Here is a 23,883-nt window from a genome sequence, read left to right on the forward strand (position 1 = left end):
CATAAAAACATAATTATTTTGAAGAAAACTTAGGCACTCTAAAATTAATATTTATTTTTAATTTCATTCAATTAATAATAAAAAGAATTCTATAATTATAGTGGAATTGCTTATGAAAATAATTGTCAAACCTTTTGTGTAGTCAACTGTTGATTATTACTGGGAAGTCAGCGTTGGGGAATTTCATTTATCTCAGCAAGAATATGCATATTTTTCAAATATTGATCATAGTTTTGACTCATTTTTCCAGACAAATGTATATGGATAATGTCATTTTTTAGTACAAGGAGTGTGAATGTATGATGTATTCTGATTTTTTTAAATTATATTTTGTCAGACGAATTATGCTTCTATGTTAAATAAAAAACACATTTTGAATTTTTCATACAATGACAGAATAATTGTGATTATACTAAATTTTAAAAGAGCTTGTTGTAATTCACATTTCGTTGCCAACCAGATTACAGCGCCCAGAAACAAGAAACCACTTCAAACAAACACCCCATATTCATAAATACGATTAGTAAGACGAAGTTAGACGATCCGACCTTTGATCATATTCACTGTGGAGTAGAATGTGATCTCTGAGAACTCGGTCTTGTAACACGAAGTTCCATTTTGGGTCGTGGTGAGTTCCTGAGAGCTTGGATCTGTTCCAGCTCGGCCTGCACGTCAAGCATAGGAGGCCGGTTCTTGGGGTCGACAAAGAGGCATCGGAATGCAAGGGAAGCAACAGTTTGAGCAGCTCTTTTGGAGTACTCACCCCTTAACCTTGTGTCCATGATTCTTGAAAAGTGTCGGTTGTCTCCCAGAAATGGCTTAGCCCATTCTACTAATTTGCCTTCAGCTCCTCCGATACTCTCATCTCCCAATGCTCGTTTTCCTGATAGCAGTTCTAACAGAACGACTCCAAAGCTGTAGACATCGCTCTTTGAAGTCAAGCGACCTGTTCGGTTTCAACGATTCACAAAGAGAAAAACAAAATACCTTGTGAAAGAGTAATCAGCAGAAAGGAAAGCAAGTCATAGAAGGAAACCTGAAGCCACATATTCTGGAGCAGCGTAGCCGATTGTACCAACAACTCTAGTGGAAACGTGGGATCCATCACCGCTAGGACCCTTTCTTGCTAAGCCAAAATCGGAAAGCTTTGCATGAAATTTCTGCAGAGCATGAAAAATCATATGGGATGTTAATATATAAGGAACACAAGCGTAGTGCTGAGCAAAATTCTGAATAGTTTTAACATACCGAATCAATAAGAACATTGGAGGCCTTTAAGTCACGGTAGATTATGTTGGCATTTAGACTGTGTAAGAAGGAGAGTCCTCGTGCAATATCAAGAGCGATTTGCATCCGTGTAGCCCAGGCCATTGGTTGTACTCCTTCTACATGTACAAGTGCATTAAAATGCTGAGTAATCTTTTACAGAAAAATAGAGACTGGAGTATGCATATGTAATGAAAATCTACCAAGATCAGATTCTTATCGTATTACAGATCCCTAAACGAAACTCAGTTCATCATTGAAAGGTAAACAAAGGTGGATTAGACCTAAATGTTTTGGTATACTGAAAATGCGTCTAAATAAAAGATCTTTTAAGATTAGTGAAACAAATACGTTGATGATGCACATTTTGATCATAGTAAATGCAGGACAAGTAATGGTCTTTATGACCGTCCAGAGATAGATACATGCGAGAAATGAGAAATCACACTTTCTCCCCGGGGTAAGCTCATTAAAATTTCACGATAACTAGTTTGAAAAAGCATATATTGACGTTTAGTAAGAAGAACATGGTAAATATGATAAATTCATCTTAGCAGAATAGTATGAATCAAACATTGGACACATATTCAGTTCTATGTATCACTTCAGCGATACCGACATCACAAGTTGCAATTGAGAAAGGAGCAAATAAAACCAAGAAAGGCAAAAACCAAAGGTCCGAACACACAGAAAGATTCTGTAAAAGGGAAAGTTACTGACTTTTAAACAGGTGATTCTCCAAGCTTCCTTTTGGCATGAATTCATAGACCAAAAGCCTGTTTTTAGATTCTGAGCAACATCCAATTAATTTCACCAAATTCTCATGGTGAAGCTGCCCCAAATAGTTAACCTCAGTCTGCAGATTAGGCAATACCGCAGAAAGTTAAGTTAAATCATCAGAAAACAATCAGAGGAAAGCTTCAATGGGATTTCATGAACTTACAAGCCACTCCCTGTGACCTTGAAAGCTTTGTGCCTTGAGTTTTTTCACGGCCACAACCATCCCGGTTCCTGGTTTGCAGGGAGTCAACGTGTTCTCGTTTATCCATCCTTTGAACACATAACCGAATCCTCCCTCACCAATAAGACTATCAGCAGAGAAGTTCTTGGTGGCACTCTTTAGATCATCAAAGGTGAACGATTTGAGGTTGCTCGAGACAGACAGATCGACTATCGAGCCTACAAGAGCATCGGACAGAATCCCTGAATGCATTTGCATGTTTGACGGATTAAAACCCGGTTTTGCATTGCCAGGAGCTACTTTTACTCCTGTATACAACCGACCAAAATAAACTAATTGTCAAGTTTCGAATTCGACACAAAGCCACAGCTTTGTCCACCCCACAAACAAGTACCAGATTTGCAGCCTCATACAAGAAAATTCTAGCCAACAGACTTCATCACAATCTACAACTTTCATGTCTTTGAGTCATTAGTTGTTTATCTTCTTTTAGTCCATCTATTTGGCCATGTAGCATGAACTATTTCACATAGTGAAAGTGTGATTTCTTCTCTTTTAAGTGTTAATAGTATGAACTATTTCACATAATGAAACTATGATATTAATTACTATATATTACTTCCCAGTGAATCCAAGCACATCATCAAAATCACTTAACCATTCTCTTCCAAACAAAGTGTAAAATCTAAACATGCAAAGGCAAGAACCTGAAGCATATCTCCCACTAGATTTCAGTGCCACTACACTACAGTATATAACCCCAGATCTCTTCAAACCAATAATACCACAAATCAAACAAGAATTTTCCCATAAAGGTTGTAAGTTCAGCAGTTGTACCAAAAACTTGCCCAGAAGCAGAGCGATCATCATCACTCTTAGCAGGACTTCCCAAGCAAATCCCCATTCTTGAATTCAAACTTGCAAGAGAAGTGGAGTGGGAGTCCCACAAGAAGAAAAAGAAGGAATCTTGCAAGACTTGAAGTAAACCCCATCGGTTGCTCATCAAGAAAAAACATCATTGCTGATTTCTAGTCAACATAGCAGAAATTTTTGGTGGAAAAAATGACAAAAGTTTTGCTCAAGTAAGGTACCACCTGATACCAGCACTATTTGATTCATTTTCCGGAATTGCTTTCTTGCTTCTTATTTTTCAAAAGGAAAAAATGTAATTTATGGAGAAATGAACAAAAATACTTCTTTGAAAAAAAATAGTAAATTATCTTCAGTCTTTTAAAAAATGAAGCAAAGAATTCCTCTATCCAAATTATAAATTATAAATAGGGGGTAATTTGCTTTATTTTTTAAAATACAGAGGACTAATCTGCTATTTTTTGCTAAGAGATTTTTTCTAATTTCATATATCACAATAAAATAAATTGCATTTAACCCCCTTCAAATTATAACCAATAAATTGTTGTTTAATAGTAAGCGGTTGTATCTTAAGTGATTTTTTATAGACGAGAAATCTTCAAAATCTTAAAATTATACAGGATTTAATTCTTTCGCTCCCACAAATAAATTTAGTTTCATTTTTAATATAAACTAAAAATATTTTGGTTTTTACAACAATATAGCGACGTACTTATCGTATTATTGATATACAATTCAATTCTAACCACACTTAATTCGGATTAAAAATTCACCGAATTGTTTTATTCCATGATTCCTAATAAATATGTTGTCAAAAATCGAATTGGATTTTCTTTCAAACTTCTTTTATATCTTCCACTCTATTTAATTTAGATATGAAAGTACGCTTTATGTGTGTTCATAATTTGAAATTTTATTTCTTTTATTTAATTATATGAAAGTGGAAAAAAAAAACAAATAACTGATCAAATGTGCATGAACAACATATTATTCATTGAAAAAATTAAAGAAATGGTATTTTAATTAATATACATTTTATCAACCCAAAGATGATGATTCTAACCCATTATACTTAATAAATATTACAAATTTATATGCATGTCATGCTAAGTATAGAGAAATTACGTCTTTTATTTTATTTAAAAAGATTATATACTTCAAGAACATATTTTATATACACCAATGAATTATGAAATTATGGTGTGTTCAAGATTTGTGTTCCTCAAATTTTTGTCAGATCGTGGACTCGATTTTCTCTGTTAGTGTGAAGGTTGTGTTGACAGATAATTTATAAGTATTTCATAAGCGACTTATAATTTTAGAAAAATGTCATAACATGAGGTGACGATCAGCTAAAAGTATTTTTTCTTTTTCTGAATTGAAATATATATATATATATATTCGTATAAAAATATGAACACAAAAATATATATAGAGAAAGTAAATTACAAAGAGCTTTTTGAGATTTAACATAATTATAAATAATTATTTGTTGTTTGAAAAACTACAAATACCCTTTTATTATTTAAAAAATTACAAATAACCCCTTATTTTTAACAACAGTCTGATAATTAATCTAATTCGTTAGCTTTTCATCTATTTTGTAGCGAATTGACCAAAATGTGCTTGTGGACTATGAATTATGATGTTATTTATTTTTTGGATTAAGTGGACATTTTTTCTCATAATTTTTAAATTTTTTTCATCCACCTTTTTTCTTAAAAAAAGAATACAGTAAGGAAAAAATTGACAATTCCAAACCTCCATCCAAGTATTACACAATTTCATCAAACATAAGGGGGGTATTTGTAATTTTTCGAACATGAAAAAGATATTCATAATTATATCAAACCTTAAGGGACCTCTTTGTAATTTATCCTCTATATATATATATATACATATAAATTTTGTAGACCAAAATGGAAAAGTAGAAAAGACACCTCACAAACTTATCAAGAAAGATTGTGCTTGCACCATGTGTACCAGCCAAAATGACTAATGCTGATTTACAGTCGCAAAAAACTAAAATCTAACAACGTGAGAATCAACAGACAAGTCAAAATATACACACTTAACTCAATTAAAACGTCTTAAAAAATTCAAATTCATATTATCAATATAACATTTAATTTTAATCACTAAACTATAATGATTAATAATAAAAATTCAAATATACTTTAGCAGTCATTTTCATCACCCAATGTCTATTCTTCAAAAACGATGCAAACAGTATTGGGTAGATAAAGTTGCATCGTTTACGGAACCTTGAAATTCAAACTAGAAAAAAGAAGAAATCTAGAAGGTCAAATTATTTAAAAAAAAAAAAAAAAAAGGCAAGGACCTAAGTCTTGTCTATTGCAATTAATAGTGATCATAAACTAGGTAAGTGGCCTTTTTTTTTTCTTTTTCCTCTCCTCAAATATAAGCTTTTTCCTTGTTCTCTTCTCTAAGTAAATTCTATTGAATATTTGATTATTATTAAATTTAAAATTATTCGTGGTTTCGTCAATTTTTTTGAATTGTATATCACATTTTGATTCTAAATAAAAATCTTTTATTATATTTTGATGTCAGACTCGTAAGTGATATTTAAATATTTAATTGGATAAAATTATATATGCGATACAAATTTGTGGAAAATAAACCTCTAGCCCACAAAAATTAAATTAAATTAAAAAAATTACAATAATTTTAAGAGCTAAGAGTTACACTTGATTTTCCTCAAAAAAAAAAAAGTAATCTAATGTTTTTTCTCATATAAATTTTTTCTCATGATGGTTTGACATGAAAAAAATAAAATAAAACAAAAAATTGGACTTCCCACTATTACATCAAAGAATATTGCATCGGAACTTGTGGAGCAGACACCTATTTATCGTTTGTAAAAATTACAAATACATTTTCTAGTACTGGAATTATAAAAACATACACCAAGACATCTTGAGGTAAATTACGTCAACATTTTCCTTAGAAGGTGTGCTTGTAATTTTATAAAATACACAGAATATCTGTATAATTGAAGTTAACCTCAAGGATATCGATGAAATTTACCAAACTCGAAACCTTACACATCTCGATTTTTGCAGCAAGAATCCAAACTCGGATTATTGAATACGTCAACGTTCGACCTTAGCCGTTAGGCGGGAAACATTGAATGATCATCCATGTAATGTAACATAATCAAAAATCAAGAGGCAATTCACCACAAAGCAAATCCCCAAACTTGGAGTGTGTTAAGCATTAACATATATAAATGATATACACTTGCAAAGACCAGTCACAACCACAACTCTCTCTCTTCCAAGATCAGCATTACAATCAGAACTTAAAAGGAAAGAATAATGCAAAGGCAAAAGAATCAGATCAAGGCAACTGAAAAAAAGGCCTAGCAACTGACCACAAGAACAAGAAGAAGAAAGAAGAAAGCTAAAAGAGTCCGCTACAAGCAGAAAACATGGAATCCCATGTTCACTGGAAAGACTTCCACTCATGCAAGATGAACTAAGAAATGGTTATGATTACAGTTTCTGGTGTATATATGTGTTAGGTTGGTGTATCAACTTCCTGAAGAAGATCTGTCGTCTGGCCCACCAAGCGTAATCTGTTAAAACGAGCACGAATCGTTATTTCCGTTCAAGTTGTTTTTAAAAGAATAATTACATGAAATTCCTTGAGATTTAAGCATATTATAGAAGAATTTCGACTCGTTGTAGATAATTATATCGACGCCTTCTTGGTGTCGTTTTTTACATTATTGCTCTCCTGGCCATCCAATTGGGTGTATTACGAAAAAAAATCCATCAATTTTGAAGAATCATGCTGACCCTTCTGCGATTATGTTTTACTTTACATATTCCCGACTTTGCTGCTAGTCTTTAAAGGGGAATTTATAACATAAAACATAACTGCAGGGGAGCAGTGTAAACCTTCAAAATCGAGGGGCTTTTTCGTTAGGATACCAGAATATCAGAGGGCATCGATGTAATTATCCCTGATTTTTAAACCAAAAGGTAAAATATCAATCTTGCTTCATGTTCAAGAATTCGACACTTACATTACAGTCAAACGCGAATCTTCTTGCCAACATGATAGCTGCATTTCTTTCTCGTTCTGATTCAAATGCCAATACAAAGGAAAGCCCGACTTTTGCCTGCCAATATACTGCCTGGGCTGCAGCATTCCCACCACCTCTAACTCCACAGAGCTGAGAATGTAGAAAGAAACAATTGTGACAAGACTGTTTTACTGAAGAAGTAGTAGTAAAGATGTTCTGATTTATTTTTGTTGTGTTCAAATTTATAATTTGTATCATCTATTTCTACATAAAAGAGGCACTATAATTGGAAACTATGGATATTACTACTCTATGCAAATCACTTAAAATAAGCAATCAATATAGATTTAACTCCAAAACACATCGTTGGCCCTAAGAATTTGCATGGGAATATTATGTGATAACATTTACATTTCCAAGTCCAGAGAATAGGACGTGAAACATGTAACAGAAACCACATAATGCGGATTCAATAGCTTCTTACTTTAGTGCAAGAAATGTCTCAGTTCTTTGAAACTAAGAGAGAAGGAAAGTATCGGACTTGGTAGTGTTAGCTTATAGTACAAATTCCACCTTTGGTTAATAATTTGTTCAATCTTCTCTGGATTAGTATGTTAACACTACATTTTCTCGATACCATCTAAACTTCGAACCCCAGAATATTTCTGAGCTTTTTCAATCTTACCAGAGTCGTTTTCGTTGCAGCCTTTCAGATTCCATTACCGTCTTTCAATTATCTAAGGTTAGTTTCAATAGTCATCAGAGTACCTACATCTCTACAACATGAAAAGAAGAACCTCGTATTTCTTGCCAGAATTTGATATTGGCAACCCAAATGTTTTCTTGAGCAATGGATGCTGCACTTTGGAGTGATAGTCTCAATTCGCATCTTATCAACTCTACAATTTATTTATAATTACTTGAGGACTGTCACCCCGCAAAGAAACAAAGTGTAACAATACAAGTTAAAACTAAGAATTCAGAGAGGCCTGAGGTAAACAATGAAAACTCCATAAAGAAGAAAGAAAAATTGCCACAAAATATGGAATAAAATAGAGAAGAGATGTTCTTCGTAGAGTAATAGTGGATGTTGTGAATACCTGCATTGAATTGGAGTAGTACTCCTTTGCCATTGTTGTTTTCCCTTTGCAAAGTTTTATTCTCATCTTTCCTACATGCAGTACATGGATAGACTGTGACGGATGATCTACTCCATTCATCTGGATAATTACTACCTGGAAATCGGTGTTATCGCGACGTCAACACAGTGGGGAAAGAGAAAAGGAGACCAGTTTTAACGGACCTATGCAGTAGAATTGGAGATGCATCTTATACAGAAATAAAATGAGGACCATGAATTTATGCATTTTCTGATAACCGAAGCATGTTGTACAAAGAAAAAGAAAAAACTCTCCCCGAAAGATTCTAGTTATTCATAGACTTCGCATATGGAAACTGTTTACTGCTGCGGAGGGAGAATCAAAAGCAAACTGAAATTTTTTATTCCCTTTTAAACTTAATTTAGGTTGAAAGCCGTCAAAAAGCTTCGATCAGGAGCTCTTAAAAGCATTAACACTTGACTCAAAAAAAAAAAAAAAAAGCATCAACAGTTCATCTTCAAGTGGGGTGAAGGGTAGAATCATTATGGAATGTTTATAACCATTTCCAAGACCAGAATTCCTTAATGAATATATTACTAGTTAACATAGTTAAAATCATATTATCTACTCAGGAGTAAAAAGAAAAAAAAGAGCAACTAATTATGATAGTATGAATATATTTTCCGTTTTTATTTTTTGTACCTATTTGAGGAATGGAGTAGGCCTCAGACAAGAATTAACAGGTACCATTTTTCACATCTCTAGGTTATTCAAAGCTTGTAAAACCAAGTTGAAAACATGAAATGCCAGAGAAATTTCCAGGGGAGAAAGATCATCAACAGAATACGTAGCGACTCCATGGTGGACATCATATAAAAACATGTATCTCTCGGTAACCAATTTTTTTGTGGAACAGAATGACATACATTGAATTCAGTCTCATGTCTTCGAACCAATGCTTCTACGTAGTTCCCCAACCCTGGTGCTGAAAACAGAAAACTGATTCAGTTTCTTTCAGTATTAAACTCCACACAAATTTCAAGAACACAGATTAATGTTTACCAACCTGGATCAATAGGTGCTGAGGTTGTTAGAGTAATTGTGTGATCAGCAATCAAAATATCAGCTTGCAGTATTTGTCCAACATCAAAAGGCTCAGGAGCATACACAGATTTGGTGGCCCCTGATATTTTCAAAAGCCAGAAATAATTAAATCATTGAACTACAAGAGGAATCTGCAGTAGTGATTCCAGGTAAAAAGCATATGGAACGCATTAATCAATGAAAAGACCTCCATGGTTGAAAGACAACAAACATCTGTTGACATGTTTCAGTGTCAGTAGTTTTTTTTTTTATAATGACCATCTGCTTTCATGTTTAAACATCCGTAAATTCTCAGATGTGAATGAGCTATCAAGGTACAAACAAGTACGATGATGAACAGGGAAGCAAAACAAAGATACCTGATATAGGCTCCTTCTTGCCACCCTCAGATGTTGAACGATACCATTGAAATGCACATTCGGAAAGTTCTGGAGCACTATCAGAACAGGGATATATCAGCAAATATGAACCCAATGCCAGAGTACCATCTATATCATACAAATGGGGTGCATCTTTATCACCCTTCTTGCTTAGTGCCAGCTGAAAATATTCATGGAATGGAAAGTTTTAGCTCTCAAAACCTGATATATATGCTTCATTTATAATAATTTCTCAAATGAGCACATTAAAATTACATTCCCAACAAGTAGAATATAGCAAAAAAATGACAATACCTTTATGTAGATGATGCATTCGTGAAACGTAGATATATCTTGCTGCGTATGTTATACTCCCTTGTCTCAAATTGATAACTTCTATTTCCTTTACGGGACATTCTCAATAAGTCATCATTTCCTAAAATGAATTTTTTCCCAAATGTGTGCTTTCTCTTTTGAACCAATAATGTGACACAATTTTGATTGCAGTAGTACAACGATTCACAAAATCTTTATCTAAAAACTCCATCTTAAGCCAAGGGGAACTATAATGTTGGTAACGAGGGTGTATTAACTGGTCATATAATGTAAATAGTTCTCATTCTTCAATAACAAGACTCTTATATGATCGAGTATATAAGCTCCTTCCCAAATGGTCTCCAAGAGGATATCCTATACCGAACTTTCAAAAGTTGATATTATAAATGCAGTTCTTACTCTGTTGGGGCTGAGAACGTCAAGCATCACTAGGTCTCACTTTTGGAAGAGATATACCAATTTTAAGGGTTCTAACACGCGGACACAAGTCTCTTCAAGGATCTTAAACAATATAAAATACAAAATAAATGACACAATATTATCAAGCATGTCATGCTGCAACTCAGATGCAACAAAATTTATTAATGTTGTTTCACTTTTGCATGCATCACTACTTAGTAGCTTATCAGATATAAGCTACTGAGATGCCCTTGTAATCTTTCTTTCTACAGTATTCTTGTGTTGTGGATTAACGATGGGAGATTATGTCGCATATTTAGATGCAAAAATACAAACCTCGGACAACCAGTAAGCAAACAGACCATAACTACTGCTGAACATTGAGAAATATAGCATCGATAAAAGGAATGAGATAGATGCAGAATAAGAGTAAAACCTCCTTCTGGAGCTGCAGTGAATGCTTCGACTTTTCAGCAAGTTGAATCCTTAGTGCTTGAAGCTCATGTTCCATGTCCATAACCTGTAAAAGAAAACGTGACTTACAATATAAAGGGTATGTGAAAGAGGAAATATAGATACCATGTAACCAAAAGAATATTTTGAACAAGAACAGATTCTGCAAGACTTTGGGACCATTTCCGAGTACAAAATCAAATGTCTTCCAGATGATAATCTAATGTTAAACAGTAGGAAGACAACAAGATAATGCCATCAGAAGTACTCTAATTATCGTTTAGATTAAATCAACCATGTGGTTGCACCATGCTAGAATAGAATAAAGGATACAAAAGTAACTACCCTACTAGGCTGATGCAGCATTTTGATTCGCCTAGCCTCTTGAACCTCCTTCATCAATTCGTCCACGTCCTGAATGTCATAACAAAAGACAAATAGCAAAAATCAAGAATACTGCAGGTTTGAATCCATAATAGGGCAGAAGCTCATTTTCAAAATTGGCACATACTATAAAAAAAGAAATAGAAAAGTGATTGTGTTCAGAGTCTTCAGACATGCGAACAATTGCAAGACTATCACAGAAAACTAACAACATAGACTTTTACCAGAAAACTAACAAAAGGTTTCAGCTCTAGAACAGAAGCAGCAGCACATAGAAAAGTTTTTTTTTTTTTTTTTAAATTTATTTTAGACGTGGAAGGGAGGTTTTCTTCAGAACCTGCTTTCCTGAAGCTCGTGACATTTGTTCATGTTCCTGAAGAGCCTCTTCCACTCTCTGTACTGCTGCTCTCGCATTCTCAATTTCAGCCCGTGCAAAAGCTCTTTCTTCATCAACAAGTTTTTTAGCATCTTCAGAAGCCTGAAAGAGAATGTAATTTTTGTAAGAAGAGAAAAATAGAGAAATTTTTGTCCACCGAAGTTCCTATCCAATGAAAAACATGTTTGCCTCCTGCATATATTTTACTTGGGGGAGGAATCACAATCTATGATCAATCAGCACATTCAGTATCTCTCCATATTACTAAAATATTTCCAATATGCATCAGATTTTCATTATGAAAGGGAGGAAAAGACTGACGGTGAAGAGAGAGTGGGTAAAGGAATTTCTACAGAAAAGAGATTGAATAAACATGGTAGAGAACAAGAAAGCAAAAAAAAGATAAACTAATACTGATGATCAAAGACAGTTAAACCGCAGCACGAAGAAGTTCCAGTTTGGCGCTCAGCCCCGTCCTTAATCTATTTTAGCTAAGCAAACAAAAAAATCTGAATAAGGGTTTCTTCTGGAATGTACAACTTATGAGGATGAGGATAATGATGATCATTATAGTAACAAAAATTGATAATAATTAATGCCAAAAACTTTGGAACAGATAGTATTATATTGCCTCAAATCTGCAGATTATTCACCCGATAAAGGGTCTATTTATTACATAGGCACAGTCTATGCCAAAAGAATCCAAACTCAGTCTTCATATTGTGTATCTTTGCATCAGGGAAGGAAACAGACTCATCATCCGACAGGCGTATGTCATTTTACCTGTTTTAGAAAAGTTGCAAGTTTTTTTACTTCAGCCTTCTCTTGAATTAGCTCTCCTTCCCTCTGAGTCAATTGAACCGCTAAAGCTTCAACCTGGAAACATTAGAAATTGCCACATGGTACAATTCGTGAAGAGTCATTAGAATGATTTTGCAATTATGTGAGGCAGACACTAAGAGACAGATTACTGAAACTTTGAGAACTCATCAGATTCGAGACCAAAAAACACTAGAATATAGCATCTATATATTCATCAATAAAGTATCCTACTAAAGTTTCAATGCTAGACATCAAGGACAAGAAGACATTGTGCTGGCTATATTACTTAGAAGCCATGATAATTAAGAATAAATACAAAGAGATAAAAAGTGCTAGGACTTCCTATCATTATGTCATTCTGCTGTATTTCTTTAATGTTTTTAACATTTTTGCATATATAGCAAGATACTTTATTGTACCCTACATTTAGAACATGCATATCCATATAACATACTCTTATTTAGCAACTGCTGGAAAATAAAGAGGGTTGGGGAAACTTCGCTTGGGAGAGGACAATTACCGGCAATAACGGACTATGCACTCTCATTTTTCCCTTTTTTTCCCTTTTTTTTTTAACTTTTGAGAGAATTGTTGTTTTTAGTTATATCTGGACCGATTTGAGTTAGAACTGAACCATTTCATTTATTCATTTATATAGCTCCCATTCACATCATTACAATGAAAAGACAAATCATAAATGAATAGTTAGGAGATGGAGAATAACCAACCATAGCTATTGCTTCTTCTACATCATCTTTGTTTTTGCCTGCTACACGCCCTTTAAGAGCTTCAAGTGCATCTCTGAGTTTCTTTAGAAGTACATGTTTCTCCAATGAAGCCGCCTCTTTGAGTCTTGCCTGGAACCCATAAATAAATGACATCTAAATTCCGCAAATCTAATAGAGACACGTGTCACTAGCTTTTGGTTTTGAGAAAGGAAATGAGAAACATAAGATATATCTTGAATGGGAAGCAAGATAGAAATAGGAATGCCAATCTTACAAAACAGAGTCTTCACTTCTTCAACCTCCTTTTGATAAGAAAACAATATTTGAATGTATACTTTACTCAAGATAGTTCGCAAAAGGGCAAGATTGTAAATGACACCAGTTCACACAAGAACAAACCTCGTCAGATAGCTTAGCAGCAGCGGCCAAACCCTTCTCGAATTTGCTAGCAAGATCGCGGACAGAAAGTCGTTTCTGCTGCTCCAGCAACAAGGCAGTTTCTCGCGCAACCATATCTTTCATAGATGACGTTCTTGAGTCCTCTTTGACCTCCACAATCTGATTGTTAGCCCCGATTTTGTAATTTGGAAAACGACTTGAGGCAAAAAACACATCAGCTGACACGGGCGATACCATATCCTTTTGCATTGTATAACTAAAGTCACGGCTTAACATCGTCATAGTTGAATTTTCCTAGAGACATCAGCCAATAATAACTAACTGTTAGTATCTGCAGCTGATGTTGTTCTCATTAGCTAAGACTACAACAAATTTATTCTTCAAAAGAGATGGCAATAGTACAGTACACTACTACTTCACCATGACCAACATTTGAAGTCGAAGTTCTCACTTAATGTGATTCGACGAAAATGATCGACAATTCGCCAATTAAAAACATTACAAAAGATGAAACTTTTCACATCTCTATGTATGTTGCAAGAACCAAAAACAAAGAAATCTTTAAAGTAGGTAGTGCTTTCACCATTTCTCCATCCTTACTGTCTTTTCCATCTCAGCCTTTATGAACCCGAATACCAACATAGTAACCAATTAATCAAGAAATTTGCAAACTCACGTCAAAGAAATCAGTGAAATGAATACTTACATTACTGAAATTCTGACACCAGGTTTTCAACCATTACACAACAACCTCATACCAAAAGGAAAAGCAACAAAACAATTCACACACAGATTTCTACCCTTTGATGTCTGTTAAGTATCGCTTAATCAATTACAAAAAAGAAAAACTCAAAAACAATGATCAAAGCCTATAAGAACAACAAAAACTCACCAAACACCAACCAAGAATAAACAACAACATCAAGATTAATTCTAGCCCAGAAAATCTTTCAAACAGATAACAAAGCAAATACGTGCAAAACCATACAGAGAACTCAAAAGCCCAGTGGAGAAGTTTCACTCACAGATCATGCAAGACAAGAAACTGGGGTGAGATGTTTGGCTCTTATAAGGTTGAAACCAACAACACCATGTATTCAATTGCAGCAGCAGTTGTTGAATGTAGAGAGAGAAACTTTGTATGTCTGAATGCAGAAGGTAAAGATAAAATGAATAATTGGTCTGATTTTTGCTTTTTTAAAAGCCAAAGGAAGAAAGGAAAAAGCCGCCCTCTTGCTCTCTACAGTACTCCTCCATTAATGAGATATATATATATACATATGTATATTTCTATATTTCTTACTGTGTGAATGTGTGTGTATATATATGTATATTATACATATATGTATACAGAAATACTATTGAGCTGCCACCTGTTTGTTTGGAAATACTTTTTTGTGCTCACAATTGAAGGCTTTTTAGCATTTCTTTTGGTCTCAATTACCTTTTTTAGGTCAGAAATTATAAAATTGTCTTTTGTTCTTGCAAGAAAGCATGTTTCTGTTTTCTTCAACTGCTGAGTTTTGTGATTACGAGGTTGAGGAATGTACTTAAATTTAGGACAAATTACGTTGGTGCTACCCAATTTTAGTTTTATTTACACAAATGTCTTATACTTTTCTTAAATTATAAATAAACCCCTTTATATTGTAGTTACAATTACAAATATTCTTTTTAAGGTTGCAGTTGTAATTACAAATATATTAATACTTAATGGCGAAATTTTACAAAAGCATCCCCTAAAGTACATTACAATAACATTATTAAAAAAATGTACTTATAATTTTATAAAAAAATATATATATAAAAAATATTTGTGTAATTAAATTTTTATTATAAGGAGTGTCAATATAATTTATCGACAATATTACTCTAATGATAGAGATAGAGTGATTTGTGTAGGTTAACATTTATCACTCCTATATTGTTTTCATAATACTTTATTTTTTTTCTTTTTACTTCTATATTTAAATATGCAAAATAAATTAAAATACATCACTAATTCCAAACCAATTACTACACATAAACAAAATAAATCAAATCATACATTCAAATAAAATAAAAAATAATAATAAACTATTATAAAAATAAATAAATACTTGTATTTGTATTATTCGAATCCACAATGATTGATTTATGCCTCCGATGGAGCATACCAAACTTGAACTTCGAGCACAAATAGAATTTCTTGTGTCGTTGGACGTCTTTTTCAATAATCACTTTTCAAGATTAAAATTTAATTACAAACTCCAATTTATAATTGATAAGTTTAAATTATAAATCCAAATATTATCACTTTTTTCCCAAAATTGATCTTATAATAAACAAATTATTTTATAATTAATTATACAATCATCTATCTATCAAATCGAATGTTCATTGTAATTTAATAGAAAATGAGTTTCATATTTTTTATTCATTGGTTATGGTTAGGCTTTTGAAATATTCAAAATTAGATGCTGCAAACATATAAAAAATCGAGTCAACGAAATCGATAAATCCAGAAGTTTTAATTAAATTAATAGTTCTAAATATTGTAATGGGAATCTTGATATATGTAATAACATGGAGAATGTTGGTAATTACAAGAAGGTTATGTTTTTTGACTGTCTTTTTGTCTACTTTTAAGTTGCCCATAATCATATCTTAGGTTGTCGTGCAACGGTACACCACCGTTGAGTTTGATACTAAAACTATCGTAATCTACACTAGTATAAAAAGAAGAGAGATTTTTAACCCACAAACAGTGATTTATAACGCTACTATATCAATTTTTTTATTGTGTCAGTAATATCTTGATTTTTTTTTTGTATAAATAAGATGTGTTGATTTATATATATATTTTAAATGTGAAATATTATTTATTATATACTTTCAAGAATGACGAGTCACGACAGCCAGTTAAGAAAATAGTAAAAATGAAAAAAAAAATTTCATTACAGGTTTTGTCACTTTCAAGAATGAATCGCGACATATATTTACTCATTCTTTCTTCTTATCTTAAGGAAAATAATTATTTAACATATATATAGAATTTATAAACAAACAAAGACACGACACTCGATGACTCCGTCCTCCCTTGAAATTTGGTGTAATTATACGTAAATTTTATGTGATTTGAAAAATTACATTTAGTACTCATGACTTTTGTTTCTATTTAACAAATAGATCCTTCTATTCACTAAAATTCATCGAATTTACAGATATTAACAAAAAAATGAATGAAAATCAATATTTACTCCTAATTATTTGATTATAATTAAAAGTATATAAAACTTCTTAACTTATGTACAAGAATTATGTAATCTATATAACTTTTTTTATTTTATACCGATATAATATTAAGACCGCTCGTACATAGTACACCAAAAATAAAAAATAAAAAATAATATAATTATATTCAATTACAAACAAAAAAGTATATAGTATAAATACTATGCATCATCATGGGCTGAAAATGTATACAGATATTCTAATTATTTTACTATTTTTGGCAGTAAAAAAAATAAATTTTATGCTCTTAATTGGAAAGTCTCATTTATTGCCATAAAAATAGATTATTTGAATGTTCCGATAAGTTATAATTTATTATGTTAGGTTACATGTATCTATATATATATGTAGCCCCTATATTTCATTAACTTGTAATCAATAGTGTGCAGTTACACATTATTAAATTGCTGCTATTGTCGTTGGCTGCAAAGTACGTTTTTCTGCTCAGCCATTTAAACTCATTCTGAAAAATATATATATATATATATATATATATAATATTTTGTTGGACATATGTTGAATATTATTTTGGGCACGACCCGTTTTCAGTATGTAATGAATTATGGTATTCATTTCATTATTGAATTATTTCAATTTTGCTTGCAATAAATAATCAATAAATTACATCAGCAGAGTTTGGACATTATGTGTTGCAAAAATAGGTTTGGATGATACGGTTCAATTTCTCAAGTATATGTCGGACATACTTAGATCAGATGGAAGTGAGTGTTGGGAAAATTTATTTGCAACATTTTATAAGATTTTTTGATACTTTAAAGAGTTTAAATTTATTTTAAAAATAAGTTTTTAAAATGTTTGGATAAATAAGATGTCAGAACTTATAAGATATGATATAATAAGCTTTTTATATTGTAATAATGACCGAAAAAGTCTTCAACCTATCAGAATTTAAAATTATATAAATAGATAAATTTGCTTTGGAGAGAAAACGTCGATTATATGAAGGATAAAAGTGAAATACTAACAATATTATAAATGTGTTTTTGTTTATTTGAATATAAAGATTAATGATATTCTAAAAAAAACGAGTGAGTCGACTTTTTTTAAAAAGTTTATAAGACTTACAACATCTGAATATAGTATCTTAAAAGCTGTTAAAGAAAAATTTTCAAATGATTTTCAAGAACTCATAAATATTTTATAAAATATTTTGAGAAATTTATAAATTTAACCAAAGACACTCTTGAGCCTGTATGGATTAGAGTGGGTCTGGGCTGAAAGAGAGGCGCAATAGGGATTTGCAAGTTGCTTCATAAATTTCATAGGTCAAAAGGGATTTGCAAGTTGCTTCATTAATTTCATGGGTTACAGACTCACAGTGATCCAAAACAAAGTTCACGTACAAGAATTTTTATTCAGACTAAGTTTGGTTAGATCAAATCGATAGTATAACAAATATAATTACATGATTGGTCATTTTTCTTATATTATATACTAATTATATGATAAGTGTAATACACTTGTCGTACGCATAGTTCTGGTCCTATCGTTGTAGCATCTTCTGGTAGAACTTAACCTTAACTCATCATCCTAAATTCTGAGCAGAATCTTTGACATGATCTGATCTGTACTTGTACCATGATGCCCAAAACAAGTAGTTCACAAAATTGAGGCCACTAAGGATGCCCAAAAACCAGTAGAAGTAATCCAATTTGTTATGCTCCAAGTGTGCTGCCTGAAGCCATCCTTGTTTATTTGCTGCAACCTTCTCAGTAACAGCATTCACAATGTTCACAAAGGCAGTGCTCAAGAAATAGCCGAACGACAACGACAACAACGCGAAAGAAGTAGCAAGAGACCTCATCCCAGACGGAGCTTCTTTGTAGAAGAACTCCATTAGTCCTACCATTGCAAACATGTCGGCCACCCCAAACACGCCGTATTGGAATGAAAGCCAGAAGAGGCTGATCGGCTTGTCTGGATGCTTCAGAGCTTGATCCCTTCGTTTCACCTCAACAACACCGGCTATTCCCATTGAGGCAACAGAGAGGATGAGGCCGATGCCTACACGTTGGAGCTGAGTTATGCCGCTTGGATGGCCTGTGATCTTGCGTGCGAATGGGATGAAGAAGAACTCATACAGTGGAAGGAGAATGGCCATGAAGAGTAAAGGGATTACCGGGATTGAAGCAGTGGGGATGTTTAGTGTGGCCAAGTGAGGTTCCATGGAGTATCCTTGGAGTACTGAGAAGGTCTGCAATTGAGCCAAGCATGTGTTCATTATGATTGTGCTGGCAAAGATGGGCAGCATCCTTATCAGTATCTTGACTTCTTCGACTTGTGTCACTGTGCATACTCTCCCTGGCTGGCCGGTGCTCGTCCCGTCCCAAAGAACTGCAGCTTTGTCGAGGAACCTGGTTTAAGAACTTGACATGAGAACATGCACATACCCTGTTGCATTATCCATTTTTCTGGACGAACAACGTAAATCTTGTGTCTTTTTCCGATTTTACGCTCACAGTTAGTTCTTGAATCTTAACATTGTAGCAGTGGTAAGGATATTACATACCTGAACTGGTTGGTGTGCAGAAGCTTATCTTCAGAGGCATCTCTTTCTTTATCATCAATTTCATGCAATTCATCAGAGTTCTCAGGCAACTTCAAGTGCCTGTTGTGTACTGCTGCCAAAATGACCTGAAATACACTAGAAATATTACACTTTTTCATTCTACAAGCCCAGCGTTTGGTCAGTGGAGTGAGTTAGCATGAAACAGACCTGTGATAACCTAATAATGGGGCTATCTGCTAATGGTTGGAATAAATAGAAGTTCTTCCCGAGTGCAAGAACGACGAAACCAATGAATGCGGCTGCAAAACCGGTGAAGAATGCCCAGTGCCAGCCTTTATTCAGTGCAATCCAAACAACTAATGTCACTCCTATCAATGATCCTACAGTTGTACTAAACTGAAAATAGTTGAAATAGCTTGCAAGAGCCTTTGCTCCCTTCAGGTCCTTCCGATCAAACTGATCCGCTCCAAGCGCAGCAATAGATCCCTTAACCCCACCGCAGCCTAAAGCCAACACACACAAAGAGGTATAAAACATGATGGCCTCACCGCCCTTTATACAGCTCGGTTTGTTGCAGGAATCAGGCTGCAGTGTCTTGGAATTTGCTTGGATGGTCACCATTAGTAGTCCCTGTGAAACCAAAACGGACACTAGTCTGTAACGAAACTCGACACTAGTGCATAACTAGGAAAAAGAAATCTCTCACTTTCTTACCATAATTTCAAGAAATCCAAAAATGAGGCATGTGTGGAGCCTGTTCAAGTAAGTATCCGAGATGAAGCCTCCCAAAACGGTGAGCAAGAACGTCGATCCTAGGAAGTTGGTGAGAGTGTTTGCGGAGTGGGATACGTCGAAAAAGAGTGCGCGGTGGAAGTAGAGAACCATAATCGACATGTTTGCTACGAATCCAATATTCTCCAGAGCTCCCAAGACTGACACAGAAAACACATTTTGTACATCATAAGTTTGAGATTGTTCATTCTTAGTTCTACCAAGTTCCTTCCATATATGGAAGTTTTACGGGCTGCACTTACCGAAAATGAACGTGCACGCCTTGAATCCACCCCGCCTCTTGGTCTCATTGTAAATCATTTTGAACTAATGGACTCGAACTTGTTATTTCCCAAATCTCATGATCTGGATCTCCTGATATCCATTTATACTGATCTCTTCATGCGAGCTAAGATTCTTGCTAGCCGTCGGATTTGGATAGGCGAGTGTAGCATAATGTTGTCTGAATTTCTTTGTTCTGAACCTGTTCCAATAACAAGAATATCCCTTTATTTGTATTTTTCTCCATTTTTCCATCCCATTTTTGGACATTTGGATGGCACATTGGTCCAAATAGATAATTGAAGAGAGTGTGTTTATATGGATAAAGATCCAAAAATTAGGTCTCATGGAGAAATCCATCAAGATTAAGATTTGTCATTGTTATTGATCTTTTTGATAGTATAGTTGTCGTCATCCTCATCACTGTTTGATGCCTGTTATTGTAGGTACATATATTGTGCAGTCTTAGAGTTTAAATATCCTCCAATTTATCTCTTTTCCTTTTATCAAATATGTCACGGTCAAACCAACAATCTGTTAGCTTAACAATTAATGCTAGTACTACTGAACTGTGAATATTTGTCATGTTTTTTAAAAAAAATTATTATAATTTTATTTTTTTGTTGGGAAAAAGCATACCATCCCCGATATCTGAAATGTGCAAATTACTCCATGTGAAAAAAAATATCAAATTACCTCTTTATGTTTTTCATAATTGAGCAAATTACCCTCCTCACGCGATTCGTGAAGTGCACGCTCTTTTTCTTTAATTTTTTATTTTTTTAAATCTTACATTATAAAATTATTTTTATAACACTATTTAAGAACCATTTGATTTGATTTGAATCTAAGGTCCAAATTTAATTAGTAAATCAATGGCCCGGATTTTATTTTAATTCAAATCAACGGTCTGATTAAAAATTATATTTTTAAAATATATTTATAAAACTTTTAACAAAACATATATGTATCATATTATATAATTATAATTATATATATAAATATATATAAACACAGAGAGAGAAACAAAGAGAAGAACGGCAATGGCGACGGCCACCATAAGCGTCAAAGGGGTGGTGGAGGTTTGAGCATTTTCCAATAGGGAGCGACAATGGGGAAGGGTTTCTAGGGAAGAGGGTGGCGATGGGAATGGGTTTCTGGGGAAGGGGGACGGCAGCGATAGGGAAGGGGAAGTGTTTCCGGGGTTAGGGGTAGGCAGCGGTAGTGATGGGGGAAGGGGAGGGTTTCCGGAATAAGCGTGAACGGCGCTGATGGGGGGAGGGGGGGGGGTTTAGGCGGCGACGGCGTGGGGTAAGTTTTTGTAAAAAATAAACATATATATTTATTATAAATAATAAAATATTATTATATATAATTTTATATAAAAAGTAATATTTTATTCTTAAAAAAATCAAAACACACAGAAAAAGAGTGTGTAATACACCACCTCTTCAGGGGGTGTAATTTGCTCAATTTTAAGAATCATAAAAAGATAATTTGGTATTTTTTTTATATATAAAAGGATAATTTACTCATTTCGAAATCATAGAAAGGTGGTATGCATTTTTCTCTTTTTTTTTTTGTTATATTTTTTGAGCCAGCCGAAGAATAAACATAGTATTATGTAAATTGAAGACATGTTGGCGCCAAAAGGAAATGCCACTGCTCAATACATGTGTGTTAACCGATGTAATAATTATTTGGGATAAACTACAACTATTTTTTTTTTTGAATTAATTTAATTACACATAGATCTCCTAAACTGAGGAAATTCTATTTAGTATTTTGATCATTTGTTTTATTACTGCAACTTCAACCAGACTGTGTGGTGTCAAGGCAACTAATGTGCTTACACACACTATTATTACAATGCTACCATTTGTTTGGGGAGGAGTGGGTTAGGGTGGAAGTGGTGTTCAAATATGGGATTAAACGCAACATTTAAATATATGCAAATTGGGGTGCTATTTATAGGGATATGGATCATCATCCCTTCCAATTTCACTACATATAACTTATCCCACCCCTTCATAAACCTAATCCACTCCTAATATCAGCCATGTTGAAGTACTGGTAAACACCAGATAAACACGTCCTTAGGTTCCATTTATTTTCGGAATAGGAATAAATGGGTTATAGGACAAATTTAAATTAAATATATGATTCAAAAATTTAAAGATTAATCATAAATAGTTTACTTTATTATTCCAGTCAAACAAAACAGATTCTATTGTTTACTTTGCATGATAACATAATTTCAAATAGAAATGTGCATAAAACAGTTAAACCGGCCGAAGCGGACCGAATCGAAATTTTCGATTCGATTACCGGTTTTTCTTTTTAAATTGATTTTCGGTTTCGGTTTTGTGGTCAACGTTCGAAAATCGAATCGAATCGAATAACCGATTTTTTAAATATTATATTAAATAATATATATTATTATTATTATATATAAATTATATTATATTATATTTATATATTAATATTAAATTCAAATTTAATTTTGGTATTTTGGTATTTGTATTTTTGGATAAAATTAAAAAAAAATCACAATTATTTATATATATTTATTTTAAAAAAATGATTTTTCGGTTTTTTAAACCGAAAAATCAAATTTTGTTGGTTTTTAATCGAACCATTTCAGTTCCGTTTTCGATTTTTAAAAACTTCGAACCAAATTTGATTAGGTTTTCGGTTTTTAAAAATCTCGAACCGAATTTTCAATTAATCGAAAATTCGATTTGATTCGGTTAACCGAAATATACATACCTATTTCAAATGTGAAATAACGTGTATGCCCTTGAGATTTATAATATCAATTTAAAATCCCCAAATTCAGATAAAAAAAAATCCTAACCCATATTACCAACACCTGTACGTAAGTAATTTGGTGCGGGGGCGCTGGCGAGGAAAAATATGAGGGGTGGGAGGAAGAGGGGAGAAGACGTGGGGGATTGGGGGCGGTGGGAGAAGATGAAGGGAATAAAATGGTCTTTTTACCCCTTCTCATCTTATTTTTTGAAAAATAAATGAGTTCAGTTACATTGCTACAATAATTGCAGGGATAAATGCAAGCAACTCTCCTGTAATATTATAAATGAATAAAATTATTTTTCTATGAAAAAAATAGCAATTACTTTCATGCAGTTTTTAGAATACATCAATTTACCTACTATAAATTATTTTATTTTAAAAAGTACAAGGGAAGTAAATTGCTTCCTTTTAGAAAGTACATGGGGCAAATTGCTATCTTTTAATCATAAAGGGGTAATTTGCTCATATGATATGGGTAAATTGTATTAAGTCCAATAATTATATGAAACAATCTATTAACTATTTATATGATTTTATAAAATTATTTTTGAATTGCCACTTTTAGAATCAAAATCAAAAGTGCGGGTTTATGGTGGTTTGAC

General features: G+C 33.2%; 3 protein-coding genes across 4 annotated transcripts; all 3 read right to left on the minus strand.

Annotated features, from left to right (window-relative positions):
• Window positions 1-390: 390 nt before the first annotated feature.
• LOC105163716 (putative serine/threonine-protein kinase PBL3) lies at window positions 391-3,370 on the minus strand. 2 transcript variants are annotated; one of them, XM_011082158.3, is made up of 6 exons: window positions 3,065-3,370; window positions 2,210-2,535; window positions 1,987-2,122; window positions 1,249-1,385; window positions 1,037-1,160; window positions 391-946 (listed from the first exon to the last, which is right to left on the minus strand). In XM_011082158.3, exons 1-6 carry the CDS (start codon window positions 3,228-3,230, stop codon window positions 561-563), a joined length of 1,275 nt encoding a protein of 424 aa, XP_011080460.1. In that variant the 5' UTR covers window positions 3,231-3,370; the 3' UTR covers window positions 391-560. The 2 variants fall into 2 exon arrangements, with proteins under 2 accessions (XP_011080460.1, XP_020550442.1); XM_020694783.2 differs by having other exon boundaries at window positions 2,210-2,469; window positions 3,065-3,369.
• Window positions 3,371-6,295: 2,925 nt separating this feature from the next.
• LOC105163715 (stomatal closure-related actin-binding protein 1) lies at window positions 6,296-14,861 on the minus strand. Its single transcript, XM_011082157.3, has 13 exons — window positions 14,637-14,861; window positions 13,612-13,905; window positions 13,213-13,341; window positions 12,446-12,538; window positions 11,624-11,764; window positions 11,248-11,316; window positions 10,886-10,969; window positions 9,715-9,895; window positions 9,318-9,434; window positions 9,178-9,236; window positions 8,252-8,386; window positions 7,152-7,301; window positions 6,296-6,698 (listed from the first exon to the last, which is right to left on the minus strand). Exons 2-13 carry the CDS (start codon window positions 13,891-13,893, stop codon window positions 6,654-6,656), a joined length of 1,485 nt encoding a protein of 494 aa, XP_011080459.1. The 5' UTR covers window positions 13,894-13,905; window positions 14,637-14,861; the 3' UTR covers window positions 6,296-6,653.
• Window positions 14,862-18,275: 3,414 nt separating this feature from the next.
• On the minus strand, window positions 18,276-20,651 carry LOC105163958 (protein NRT1/ PTR FAMILY 4.6-like). Its single transcript, XM_011082495.3, has 5 exons — window positions 20,449-20,651; window positions 20,129-20,346; window positions 19,622-20,044; window positions 19,415-19,539; window positions 18,276-19,259 (listed from the first exon to the last, which is right to left on the minus strand). The coding sequence occupies exons 1-5, from the start codon at window positions 20,504-20,506 to the stop codon at window positions 18,431-18,433; spliced, it is 1,653 nt and encodes a 550-aa protein (XP_011080797.1). The 5' UTR covers window positions 20,507-20,651; the 3' UTR covers window positions 18,276-18,430.
• Window positions 20,652-23,883: the final 3,232 nt, after the last annotated feature.

The sequence above is a fragment of the Sesamum indicum genome, linkage group LG6, assembly GCF_026168435.1.
Source record: "Sesamum indicum cultivar Baizhima isolate 11 linkage group LG6, ASM2616843v1, whole genome shotgun sequence".
Classification (NCBI taxonomy): Eukaryota; Viridiplantae; Streptophyta; class Magnoliopsida; order Lamiales; family Pedaliaceae; genus Sesamum; species Sesamum indicum.